This window comes from Myotis yumanensis, unplaced genomic scaffold, assembly GCF_028538775.1.
Source record: "Myotis yumanensis isolate MYYU_CA2020_CCGP unplaced genomic scaffold, mMyoYum1.0.hap1 SCAF_2, whole genome shotgun sequence".
Taxonomy (NCBI): domain Eukaryota; kingdom Metazoa; phylum Chordata; class Mammalia; order Chiroptera; family Vespertilionidae; genus Myotis; species Myotis yumanensis.
Window position 1 is genome coordinate 202,994,248 of NW_027223753.1, and position 14,171 is coordinate 203,008,418.

General features: G+C 36.3%; 1 protein-coding gene across 2 annotated transcripts in view; it reads left to right on the top strand.

Annotated features, from left to right (window-relative positions):
- NCAM2 (neural cell adhesion molecule 2) overlaps window positions 1-14,171 on the top strand; it is a 413,570-nt gene that overhangs the window by 270,883 nt on the left and 128,516 nt on the right. For both annotated transcript variants that reach the window (XM_070406989.1, XM_070406990.1), the window contains exons 7-8: window positions 3,077-3,237; window positions 6,370-6,515. In XM_070406989.1, the coding sequence (XP_070263090.1) occupies window positions 3,077-3,237; window positions 6,370-6,515 (307 nt within the window). The remainder of the gene's footprint in view (window positions 1-3,076; window positions 3,238-6,369; window positions 6,516-14,171) is intronic.

Here is a 14,171-nt window from a genome sequence, read left to right on the forward strand (position 1 = left end):
GTGTACCCACAATTCCCTCTGGTCTGTGTCCCTAATCAGGCTCATGAAAAAATAGTTGCGACCTTTCCATTATGTCTGGAAGGAAAGCGTTGTTTTTGAATTTTGTTTAAAAGGCTATTATGCTTTTGTTTTCATTTACATTGGTTAGATTCAACTGTTAGAGATCAGCAGAGTGACTTAACCCAAGTCAAAGGTGCACCCATAGTGCTGATCATTCTGTCTCTAAGGCATGTTTCTTTTTTCATTCTTTCATTTTCCACATTGCACACTTCATGTTTTTGCATTTCATTTTTTACACTTTATTTTTTAAATTTTATTTTTCAATTACAGTTGACATTATTTTGTATTAGTTTCAGGTGTATACAGTTTAGTGGTTAGACAGTTATATAATTTACAATGTAATCCCCCCGATAATTCAAGTACCCACTTGGCACTACATAACTTATTATAATATGATTGATATTGTCTATGCTGAGTTTAACATTCCCATGATTACTTCTCAGTCCCTTCACCTTTTCATCCATTCCCACAACCCCCCTCCCTTTGGGCAACTATCAGTTTGTCCTCTGCCTGTGTTAGTATAATGTTGTTTATCTGTTTGTTTCTTTGATTTCCACTAAATTTTTCAAGATCCAGTAACTTTAAAGCTCAAATCATGACTTTTTCCTCTTGAAAACTCCCAGAGTATGTCAGCCACCTTCTTTTCTCTTCTCCCTTACTATAGTAGATACCTTCTCATTCTCCCTAAAAACAAAACCCAAAAAGTTATTAACTTAGTAATGGGATCTATAGTACCCTCTATTACTGTCAGTCATATGAATTTTTCACGATAAGTGCCCATGTCTCATTCATTTGCTACATTTCAAACATACTATATAATAAAAGGATAATATGCAAATTGACCCTAACAGCGGAATGACCAGAATAACTGCTGCATCAGTCACTAAGAAGCTCACTGACCACCTCTTGGTCCCTTCCCCTGGCCGTCAGGCACTGATCACCTGATGGCAAATAGGGAACCAGGGGTTGGGGGGGGACGGGGCCAGCTGTGGGCAGCTGGGGAAGATGGCCCTGATCGCAGGCCAGGCCTAGGGACTATATCCGCGCACGAGTTTCATGTGCCTGGCCTCTATATTAGTACAATATTTCACATGAGGTAGGGAAATAACTCTCCTTATCAGAAAGAACACTGGAAGTTAGTTAATCTGCTCCTTATCTTACTGTTTGAATTGAGGGATATAGAAATTGTACTAAAAATTTTAGTTGCGATCTGTGAATGAGGGCAGAGAGGGAAAATACACATCTATGGGCTACTTGTGAGAATTCACACAGGTGAATAATATAGGCAAAATGTTGTATAAGACACAAGTTATTGAAACTTCTAGTGTATTATTATTTTATCAGTAGTGGTAGTATTAAACAAATCAATATTTTTCACTGAATAGATTGAGAAATAGATTGTATCACCAACTGCACTGAAAGATCTCTTTATACATGAAATTCTAGAGAAAAATGCTGAAATGTCATTTTTTATAATTGTAAATATAGGGTTAGTAAAAATATTTTTAAGTTAAAAGTACAGAGTGCTATATATACATTTGCTATTAGTAGTTTATAAACTCTACTTTTTCACTCTACCCTTATGATATTTTTGCACATTTCCTGATATTTTTAGACATATCAATAGAAACTGAACAAGCAGATGTTATTGAGTTATAGAAGGATAAGGATTGTATGAAGATATGTGCCAGTGCTTCCTAAAAAGCAAAGCCAAAATTCACTGGAAAGGTCATTTAGTTTATCAGATAAATGTTCTGTTTCTATAGAGAAATACTTTAGAATCCTTTTAGAGATTTTTCTTTATAAATTTATATTTGTACGGGAAAGTAAGTCTTTCCAGCCCTAAGAACAGATCATAAACTTTTTACATCAATGGACATTAAACTTTATTCAATCATCTAAAGCACTATTATCAGAAACATATAGAAGGAGAGCTGGAAGAAAGAAATGGAGGGAGAGGAGATGACAATAAATAGAATGAAAAAAAATATACAATATAAGAAGGTATCACACATATTAAGGGGAGTTGTAGTAATTGTTTCAGATTTAACGATATTTAAAATATTTCTTACTATAGTTGTTATAAAAAAAGTGTGCAAGACATTGTCTTAGTGTACCACAAAGGCTATCTTTAGGGCTGAATGAATATGGCTTCAATCCAGAAAGAACATGGAAAGTGTTAAATATTTAAATCTAAGAAGGAAATTATTTTGTTAAATGATTTCTCCTCACTAGGGAATTAAATCATTATATTCAGCATAATTTCTCTAACTGCATTTTTACATATTTCATCTTACCTTTTATTGGCAGTATATGTTTTCAAAATAAATCAGTTGCATATTTAAATTGCATTTACTTTGAAACTTATTTAAAGTAGGTTTCCATAGAAATTCTATCTAATGTGTCTCAGGAACCTAATAAATAAAGTTTTCATAAATACGTGTTGACTCACCAACATTAAAAAGGTACATAGAGTTAAAATCATCAGACTTTTTTTGGTTTAATAATCAAAGTATAGATTGAACCAATGTTCTGTTTTGCCTAACATTGGTATCAATATTTCAACATAACTCAAATGTTATTCTTGTCTATAAAGTCAAAACTATTTTAAAGTATAACTTTAATACATTAAGTTTTTCTGGGCTACTAGAAGTATACTTTAGATTGGATTATAACCTTGTTTATAAAGAGCTATGAAATTATTACCAACTACAGATCAAAAAGTTGAGTATGATGCCTGGCTGGAAATCAATAGGTTGATTGTCAACCTATGAACCAGGAGGTCATGGTTCAATTCCCTGTCAGGGCACATGCGTGGGTTGCAGGCTTGATCCACAGTGTGGGGTATGTAGGAGGCAGCGGATCAATGATTCTCTCTCATTGTTGATCTTTCTATCTCTCCCTCTCCCTTCCTCTCTGAAATCAAGAAAAGTATATTTTTTTAAAAATTGAATATGATTGTCTCCTGAGTTGTGAAGCCTGATTTATGAAGATCGACCTCTTTTCTTTCCTTTAGGAATGGCAAGTTCATTGAAGAAAGTGAAAAGTACATATTGAAAGGAAGCAATACAGAACTCACTGTCAGAAACATAATCAATAGTGATGGAGGCCATTATGTCTGCAGGGCCACAAATAAGGCAGGTGAAGATGAAAAACAGGCATTCCTACAAGTCTTTGGTAAGTATTATAGCATAGTGGTTAAAACTGTTATGTCTAGAGGGAGGTCTGGGTCAATTTTACTCTGTCACTTGTATGAAGTGTTTAACTTTCCAAAATGAAATCTCCATTTTTCATCTCTAAAATATATTTTAAAATTGCAGTTACCAGATAGAATTGTTTTAAGAATTACATGAAATTATACATGTAAGTTTTTGTGCAATATTGGCTGACTCATACAGAGGCTTGAAGAAAATTCATTTAAATTACACTACTGGGATCTCTTATATAGATACTAGAGGCCCGGTGCACAAAATTCATGCACTGGGGGGTGTTTCTCTCCCACCCAACCTGCACTCTCTCCAACCTGGGACCCCTCGGACATCCCTCTCATAATCCAGGACTGCTGGCTCCTAACCACTCACCTGCCTGCCTGCCTGATCACCCCCTAACCACTCCCCTAACCACTGCTGGCCTGATTGATGCCTAACTGCTCCCCTGCTGGCCCGATGGCCCCCAACTGCCCTCTCCTGGTTGCCCCCAACTGCCCTCCCCTGCTGACCTGATCGCCCACAACTACCCTCCCCTGCCGGCCATCTTGTGACAACATGGGGGTGGCCATCTTGTGAGGATTTTAGGGCATGAGGGCGCGAGGGCCACCTAGGCTTTTATTAGTATAGATATTCATTGCTCTTCATAAATCTTTAAATGAAATATGTTGGGATCAGCTGTATTTCATTATATTTCAAAAGAGCACACCTATGAAGCTATCATTAGGCCACATTGTCATGCAACTGTAATTAAATATTCTCATTTAATTTCATTAAAAAGAAATATATAAATATCTTCCATAATTACTAAAAGCTATATTACCTTATTTGGCAATCTTATAGAGAGTTAAGAACTAGTATGTTTTTTAAAAAATTATTTGTTTGGCTTTCATTATGTTTTCAAGAAGAAAAACAATTTTGCTGGTGAATATTTAGTATATGAGTGTTCTCTTTAAAAAGCATAATACTAAAACTTATATGCAGTACTAACATTTAGTATATTTTCTCCATTTTTAAAAACACTGTTGACAAAATGCTTTCACAGCTGAGACTGGAAAGGAAGGAGGGAGAACTCTGTAAGGGTAAGAAGGGCCAGTGTTTGCAGTAGGCAGATGCAGGGGACTATGGGTACAGAGCAAGAGCTGAATGGTAATACACATGGACACGCTCTCTGCCAACTGATCCTGTAATCACATAATAGGAATATTTTCTGAACCAAAGACATTTTCATAAATTTTCATTATATCATGGAGGAGTGAGACAAAGACTAGACCAAAATACATTAAAATAATTAAATAAAATTTGGAATAACAAAATATTCAAAAAAGAACATGAAAATGGGCAAACCAGGTGGTGTTGGGTATAGGGGGCTATTATTTTGGATAGCTTGGTGTTGGAAAGTTACTCAAAAGGTAATAATAAAAATCATCTACACAAAAATATTTAGTGATGAGATATTAGCAAAGCCAAGTCAAGCAAAAATTGTTCACGTAGAGGGAAGAGTAAACAAACAAATTTATTAGGAATTATAGAAAGCCCATAATTTGTTTCACCAGTATTCTTCATTTTTAAAAAATTGTTCTCTTTAAAACCTAAAACATTAAATAAGTCTGACTCAGCATAAAAATTAATTACTTAGAAATGATGGTTCTGAGTTCATTCCAGAGGGTAATGTTCTCAAGCTACCTCAAGGGGTTCATATAAAATACTTTTTATTTACTTGTTATTTATTTGGGTGGCAGTGAGAACAGATATTTTAAAATTTTCTAATATTTTCATGCTATCAAATAGAAAATAATACATGATATATGCCACATCAATGTTGTAATCACTTTTGTATGGTAATACTGAAAAATATTGTATTGTATTTGACACAAAGTAATGTATATATAGTGGAAATGTAACTACATGTATTAAGTCAATGGAATAAACACTTAATTGTTAAAAATTATGTATGCTATATTTCTGAATCCAGAAATCTAATTTTCTAAGATTAAGAACTACTTATTACTATACCATGATTAATTGCACTTAAATGTTTTAAAAATACCTGTTACTTATCCTTAAATAAAAGTGATGGGTTTTATCCCATGATGTTTTAACAAGTACAAATTTAATAAATGCAGATAATGCAGAGTTTACAAACGTGAAGCTCTGTGGTATTATAAATTTGTGGATGGACATAATTTTAATTCTAAGATAATTTAAACTAATAGACATAATGTTTTCTTTTCTTTTTAAAGAAGTCATAATTATAAAGAAATAGTTACAGTGCCAAGTAATATTGTTAAGGTAAATTGAGGTAAAAACAAATCAACTAGGATGATATAAATAAATAGTGTTTTTGTATCTTTATTAATAAATATTTTAGATATTGTGCTAATTATACCTAACTACATATTCAGGATACAGTCATCATTGTTTTCTCCTTGGTGATATTGTTTTAAAAGCTTAGGAGATAATGACTCACTAAGTGGATGCCATGCCACCCCCACACACACAGACACAGACACAGACACACTCACACTTAAACACACATGTGGCTTTAAAAGGGAAAATTTTAATTTGTGGTTTAAGAGGAAAATACATAAATAAAGTGACTCTTAAGATGGCAAAATGTTGGAAGGAATTATAATGTGTATGTTGGATCTAACCCACTTCAAATCCTATATAATAAAATGTTAATATGCAAATTGACTGAACAGCAGAATGACCAGCGCAGCAGCCCTCCTCCACAGCAGCACTAAGGATGTCTGGGGAGTGGGCCTCAGCCATCAGTCGGACATCCCCTGAGGGCTCCTGGACTGACAAAGGGCAAAGGCCGGGCTGAGGGACCCCCCACCCACGAGTGCATGAATATCAAACACCGGTCCTCTAGTTAGTTTACAGTGATCATCGATGTGAACTATGTTTGGAAATTTTTTCACCTGTTCCTTGCAACTCTTTCGGCCCCACTCTAAAGCAAAGCATGGTGCCATGGCTGCTGCAATGTTAACAATTCCATATCATACTACTGTGGACTCAAATGCCCATCATGGATTTTAGGTCTAAATAGAAATATTTTCCTCCAGTACAGATGGAGTAATGTATGTATTCTTTACAGTACAGCCTCACATAATACAGCTAAAAAATGAAACTACGTATGAGAATGGCCAAGTCACACTCATCTGTGAAGCGGAAGGGGAGCCTATTCCAGAGATCACATGGAAAAGAGCCATGGATGGAATCACATTCTCCGAAGGCGATAAGGTAACAGAAACTCAATACACAGTGGTTTTCAATATCATTGTATTTTTGGTGTTTTGCACATAATTAAATCTCACATTGGACTCCAGTTGACCAAGTAACTTGTAAGAAATGCAATAAGTGTTTATTTTTAAAAAGGTAACTCTACCACAATGAGCCTAAAACTAAATTCAAAGGAGGAAAAAGACATAGTTTAATATTTAAAGCTATTTTTTATTAAGCCCCACAATCTTAGGTTGTTGGAATTCTTCAGTTTTCCAAATTGGCTTTTGGCATATACTGAATGTATGAGATACCTTGTGACAATTTTATCCCCTTCACCCTGTGCTGTGAAAATGAAAGTAATTCGAATTAACAAGTCTGTCTGTCATTTCCCTCTTTACTCTTTGAACTGTCTTTGTGCAGTACAAAAGTAGGTTTCTGCTTTCATATAATATTGAATCTAATAAGATAAATGAGTATAAATGTAAATTGTGACCTTTCACCAGACGCATACAAGTTATGTAAAAATCAATTAAACATCACCATATATTTCACTAAAATCCATGGATTTTCATAATTGTCATTTTAAACAAGTCATATAAATGTCCAAGTTTGAACAGAAGCAAAACAAAGAGAAAGGTAGTAAATTAATGATATGATGGGTTGGCATTTTCACACGAGTAAAAAATGTAACAGTAAGCTGATAGATGGGTTTTATTTTCTCAATGTTAAAGGCAAATGTCCTTTAAATGACTTTCATTAATTTAAATCCAATTCTGCAAAAGTCAGTGATTTCTATAATATATGTAGCTTTGACTTTGGAACATTGATAGCAGAAAAATTTGAAATCAGTTTATTCAAAATACACTTTGTATTCCTTCAAGTCATCATATCTTTAAACAACATGCTGACTCCATAGATTGACAACAGAGGCTACCCCCTATCCATTTATAGTTTATCTTTGAAAGAATGTGTTCCCACACATATTACTGTTCTTTTTCCCACCTTCTCCTCATGATGGCATAAATTAAGAGAGTATATCTCTTTGGAAATGTACACATATTTTATATATGCAAATTAAAAATAAAAATTTTCCCAGGTGAACAATATAGTTTGCTTTAATATTTTTTAACAGAAAAGAATATATATTTCTATTGCACAGTTGTCAAGTTTGAAAGGCGTTATAGTTCCATAAAAATGTTTAAAATAGTCAAAAAGCAATTAGACATAGAAAACTGTAGGCAAATGCTTTCATGTTGATTTAGTACGTTTCTGTAGACGAGATTACTCAAGTATGATTTTCATGTCTATAAGCCCTTATTAATTATTTCTAACTCAAAGTTTCATTACTTTCCTGTCTACTGTAAAATTCCTAAAAGTTCTCTTCTCTAAGATGGCTTTTACTCCTTATTTAAAAGATGCTTCTTTATTATATACCAAGAACTAGAGATACATTGTATTCTGTTTTTTTTATCAGTATAAATTAGTCAAGTAACTGTGAGCCTGATATTTTATTCTACACTCTACACCCCAGGCTTCTCAAAACTATTTACAGAAATTACTTCTATAGTAATTGTGAAAAATAATCAACTAGTTTTTATTTGCTAAGGATTATACCTATTAAAGTGGACATCCTTTTTATTTTTTTATTTAGTTTATTTGTTATAAAACAATTATAGAAACCTAAATATGTTTTTTTTTTATTTTTCTAAATAACAGCTTTTATCCCGTGGATAAAAAAAGTTAAGACTGCTGTATTTATTTTCTATCATGATATTTCTCCAAAATTATTTTAAGATCCCCACTTTATTTTCTGGATTGGTAGCCATTTTTCTCTTAACATTACCAATTTCTTCAACAGTCAAAATTCAAAAAATTGAATAGTTAAGCTGAGCTTTAAAGAAAGACAAACCTAGTTTTGATTCTCAGCTCTGCCATTTATAATGTTTCAGCTTTGACAGTGTTATACGAACTCTTTTATTATTTATTTTTTCAGTTTCTAAGTCATTTACTAACATGACAATAAATTTGGCTTCGGTAACTCTTGTACACACACACCACAACAGGCACCCCAGCCACTGATCTGCTTCGCAACACAAGGCCATGAACTCTTTTTAAGATGAGTTCTTCATCTTTAAAATTGGGATAATAATACTTATTTTCCTTGTTGTATATGAAAGGTGAAGTGTGCCTTGTAAAATGCATATCGATGTCTTTACCATATTGTAAATATTCAATCAACTTTATTTTTTCCTTATCATATTACATAATTTTTAAAGCATAGTTTATCCTGTGTGTGCCTTTTTTTTTGGGGGGGGGGGGTAGGATTCTGAGTCTACTCTAGTTGTTAATAGACTCCATAAAGTCTGATACCTAAAGTCTGACTATACTTTGACTATCATAGAGTACGTTGAGATCATATGTCTTTTGTCTTAAAAAGTTACATGAGATTGTATTTGCCATAAGAATCACCTGAAGAGTCTGTTAGGATGAAAATTCTGGAATCCCACAGCCAGAGGTTAATGTCATAAGTCTAGCACAGGAACTAGGGGTGCATATTTTATGAACTCATCAGCTGGCATTATATGGATGGTCTTCAGGCCATACTTCAGAACACAATTCTCTTAGTTTAAGTCAAATGAAACTTAACAACTCCTCCTTTCAACAGAAAAATGCTCTTACCAGATTTATGGGGCACCTGATGGGGGCTGGAGAAATACAGAACAAAAGAAAATAAAACTTCTGATTGCGCATATAGTGTTAAAGTTTTGATAAAAATTGTTAAATGTGTCGGTAATAATCAGTGACATATCACCAATATAATATGGTTCAAACTAATGATTGCATCCCAAAATATGACTGTGTTTAGCCAATATGTTCATCATTGAATTTGAAGCAGAGGGTCTCAATTAATAGTATCCCCTTTCCTTGACTAAATTCTCAATCACCAGATAAGACAAAAGAAATACACGAGGATAAAATATCATGTGGCATGTCCTTATACTAAATTACAGAATTAGTTAGACTTAGCATAGTAGATCACTCTTGTTATAATCACTGCTGAGGTAAGCATCTGGGCTGAAAACTGCAGAGAACCTGTGGTTTCTACTCGAAGGTCTTTTCTGAAAATAAAAAAGGGAGTGGCTAGGAAAAGTGCATCCAATATGAAGTCCTCACAGTTACCAATGAGACATCCCCCTCATTCCCGCAGGGAGGAGTAGGCAAGGGAGTTGGAAAGTCCAGGAGCGGAATGTTAGCAGAGCTCCCCTTCCATTGCATATATATTAGGAGCTCATGACAAATGTTCACTGCCCAACAAACATGATGCTTATAACTTATTTTTCTATTGATTTCAGAGATGAATGGAGAGGGAGAGTGCAATAGAAACATCAATGACGAGAGAGAATCACTGATCGGCTGCCTCCTGCACAGCCCCCCATGGGGCTTGAGCCCACAACCCAGGCATGTGCCCTGACCAGGAATTGAACTGTGACTTCCTGGTTCATAGGTTAATGCTCACCACTGAGCCACGCCAGTCAGGCAATGCTTATAACATTTTAACGAGCTCTGTATATGCATTGTCTGAACTTATCTTCTGGAATGCTTGCCTCATAATAAATGACCCCAAAACATAGTGGCATAAAACAATCATTTATTTCCCTTGTGATTTTGTGGATCAGGAATTTGGGGAGGCTCAGCTGAGTAGCTACCACCAGGAGTCTCAGATGTGCTCACGTGTAGATGTTTTCAGGAGCTGCAGTTTGAAGTAGGATTGAACTATGGGTATTAACATACCAGAAAATATCCTTGTGTAATATGTCTCTCAGAAACAACAAAAATATGGTGCTTAAGCACAGAGCTCTTTTAAACTCATAAATATTTTATCTCTAATCTACTTACCTACATTTAAAACACTATATGTAATTTTAAAAACATGTACTGTGTAAGAAAAATAGAATATTTACTTGCTTTAGAAATATTTCATGAATATCCTTTGTTATTTCAGGATACTATTTTGTTCTTTGTCCTGTTTTTAAAGAAATCACACAGTTTTTACTCACTAACTTTTAATGATACATTTATTGAAAATTTCTAAGCAATGTATTGTAGTAATAACAGTATAATTGATGATTTTTCATTAAAATATTGATTTACTAGGGTTATCTAAAAGTTAATTAAATTGAATTTTAGCACATTATAGTGGAGTCATCTTAAGATACATTTGTTTATAGGAATTAAAGTCCCTAACTTTTTCATTTAATATATGATATATATTTAATTTCATTTTAATAATTAAATGTATACAATAAACTTTAGATAACAACCAAAGCTATTGTTGTGGAATATGTAATAGCCATGAATTAAAAGTTATAAGTTATTATTATTATTTTTATTTGATTCTTTATTGTTTAAAGTATTAAATATAATATTACATATGTCTCCTTTTTCCCCCATTGACCTCTCCCTGGCCACTCCCATCCCCCCAGTGTCTGTGTCCATTGGTTATGCTTATATGCATTTATGTATGCATACAAGTCCTTTGGTTGATCTCTCCCTCCCCCCCTGCCCCCCCTTCCTTCCTTCCCCCTGAAGTTTGATGTCTGTTTGACGCTTCTCTATCTCTGGATCTATTTTTTTTTTATTCTTTCTGCTCCACAATATTCTTTTTTTATTGTTTAAAGTATTGCATATGTCTCCTTTTTCCCCATTTGACCCCCCACCTGCCACTTCCACCCCCCAGGACAAGCCCCCATCATCCCAGTGTCTGTGTCCATTGGTTATGCTTATATGCATTTATGTATGCATACAAGTCCTTTGGTTGATCTCTCCCTCCCCCCCTGCCCCCCCTTCCTTCCTTCCCCCTGAAGTTTGATGTCTGTTTGACGCTTCTCTATCTCTGGATCTATTTTTTTTTATTCTTTCTGCTCCACAATATTCTTTTTTTATTGTTTAAAGTATTGCATATGTCTTCTTTTTCCCCAATTGACCCCCCACCTGCCACTTCCACCCCCCAGGACAAGCCCCCATCATCCCAGTGTCTGTGTCCATTGGTTATGCTTATATGCATTTATCAATTGACCCCCCACCTGCCACTTCCACCCCCCAGGGCAAGCCCCCATCATCCCAGTGTCTTTGTCCATTGGTTATGCTAATATGCATGTATACAAGTCCTTTGGTTAATCTCTAACCCCCCCCCCCCCCCCCCCCCGCTTCCTTCTCTCTGAGGTTGGACGGTCTGTTCAGTGTTACCTTGTCTCTGGATCTATTTTTGTTCATCAATTTGTGTTGTTCATTATATTTGAGATTTTCAAACAATTTCAAATTACTTTAAAAATCTTTATTTTAAAAATAAAACCATGCTTCCTCACAGGGTTGTTCTGAGGTGTCAATGAGATTGTGTGTCTGAAGTATTTCAACATAGTCCCTGGCTATTAACACTATCATCTATTCTGAACCAGTTTCTTCACATCACCCTTATTATCATTCGTTTGATCAAGTGTCTGTGTATATATATGATTACAGGCATTGACCAATTAGCATGGGAAAGTCATGCAAGTGTCACATAGGTCAAAGTTTAATCCCAACTGTGTCACTTTGCTGTGCTTTTACCATGTTACTTCTCAGTCCTGATTTTAGTTCCTGTATGTCTAAATCTGGGTAATAATAAGACTTCCCTGGTAAAATTTCTGAAGATGAATTGAGAGCATAAATAACAATATCCCAGACACAAATTGCACAACATTAAATGTTGTGTTTTGTGTTTGTACTTGGAGGTATACAGTCTTTAGATGTTCTATACAGCAGAGAATTCTGCGTCAATGTCTTCTGCGACAAAAGGAACCACACCAAAATTTGAATGAGCATAGTCATATGCAATGAGTTAGTCGTATCATCCACAAGTACAATAGAAAGCTGCTATTGTTGCTGTAAATTGTTCTCCCTTGACATAGCTATATGTGGATATTTATGATGAAATGATCTCTAGCAATATCAAGTTAATGGCTCAGATATGAATTTGTTTTACCACACTCAATTTCCGATCTTGTAACTATACATTGCATGCCTCTTAGAAGTTGACAGTGTCAGTAATCTGCATTTGAGTTTCATCTTATCACTGTGTGTTCAATCTCCATCTCTGCAGGGAGTGCAGGTGTGAGCTCTAACTTCTGGATAAGGATTGATTCTCAGTTTACTCCTAAATGATAAAGGCTGGTCTTGCAAACCAGCCTTGGGATACAAATCAGGACCAGAAACATCACAGAATTTTTTACATCATCATCTTCTTCTTCCCTTTCTCCTAAGTCTATTTTCTCAAAATCCCCTGAACTTTATGCTCTTAGGAAGTGAGTCATTTTTTTTTGCCTCCTTTTGAACTGTTTTGCACCTCCCATATTATACAGCAACTAGAGTCCCAGTGCAAAGATTCGTGTACCTGTGTGGTCCCTTGGCCTGGCCTGCACCCTCTTGCAATAAGGGACCTTTCACAGGATGTCAGATAGCCGGATTTGGCCCGATCCCTGTAGACCCGATCCAGAAAGGAAGGAGCCTGATCCTGTGCATTGATCAATGCACATCATAGAGACTTGTTGACTGGTCTTTAGAATATATATATTAGAGGCCCGGTGCACAAAATTTATGCACTCGATGGGGGGGTCCCTCAGCCCGGCCTATGCCCTCTTACAGTCTGGGACTCCTCAGGGATGTCCTACTGCTGGCTTAGGCCCGCTCCCCGGGGGACCAGGCCTAAGCTGGCAGTCAGACATCCCTCTGGCAGCCCAGGAGCCCTTGGGGGTTGTCCACTTGCCAGTGGGGAGCAGGCCTAAGCTGCAGTCGGACATCCTTAGCACTGCTGAGGAGGCGGGAGAGGCTCCCACTATCACCGCTGTGCTGGCAGCTGGCAGCCTGGCTTGTAGCTGAGCAGAGCTCCTCCTGTGGGAGTGCACTGACCACCAAGGGGCAGCTCCTGCATTGAGTATCTTCCCCCTGGTGGTCAGTGGGTGTCATAGTGACCAGTCATTCCCAGTCTTTCTGCTGTTAGGGTCAATTTGCATATTACCCTTTTATTATATGCCTGGTGCATGGGTGGAGGCTGGCTGGTTTGCCCTGAAGAGTATCCCAGATCAGGGTGGGAGTCCCACTGGGGTGCCTGGCCAGCCTGGGTGAAGGGCTCAGGGTTGTTTTCAGGTTGGCCACACCTTCTTCAGGGAGGGGGGTCCTGCTTGGGTGCCTGGCCAGCCTGGGTGAGGGGCTGATGTCTGTTTTCAGGCTGGCCATGGCCCCCAGCCACCCAAGCTCCCAGTGGAGGCTTGCTGGAAGCTGGTATCTGGGATTTATTTATCTTCAATAATTGAAACTTTGTTGCCTTTTGTGGAGGCCAAAGCCGGCCAGGGCAGGTGGGAAGCTTGGCTTCCTTGATTGCCGGGGCAGCCAAGCCTCCTGCTTGCTCCAGCTCCATGGCTGCCAGCCGCCATCTTGGTTGGGTTAATTTGCATATAGTTGCTCTGATTGGCTGGTGGGCATGGCTTGGGTATAGCAAAGGTATGGTCAATTTGCATGTTCCTCTTTTATTAGAATATACATATATATATACATATATACATATATATATATATATATATATATATATATATATATATATTTGGAATAAACTCTTCCACATTTTAAGAAGTACTTAAA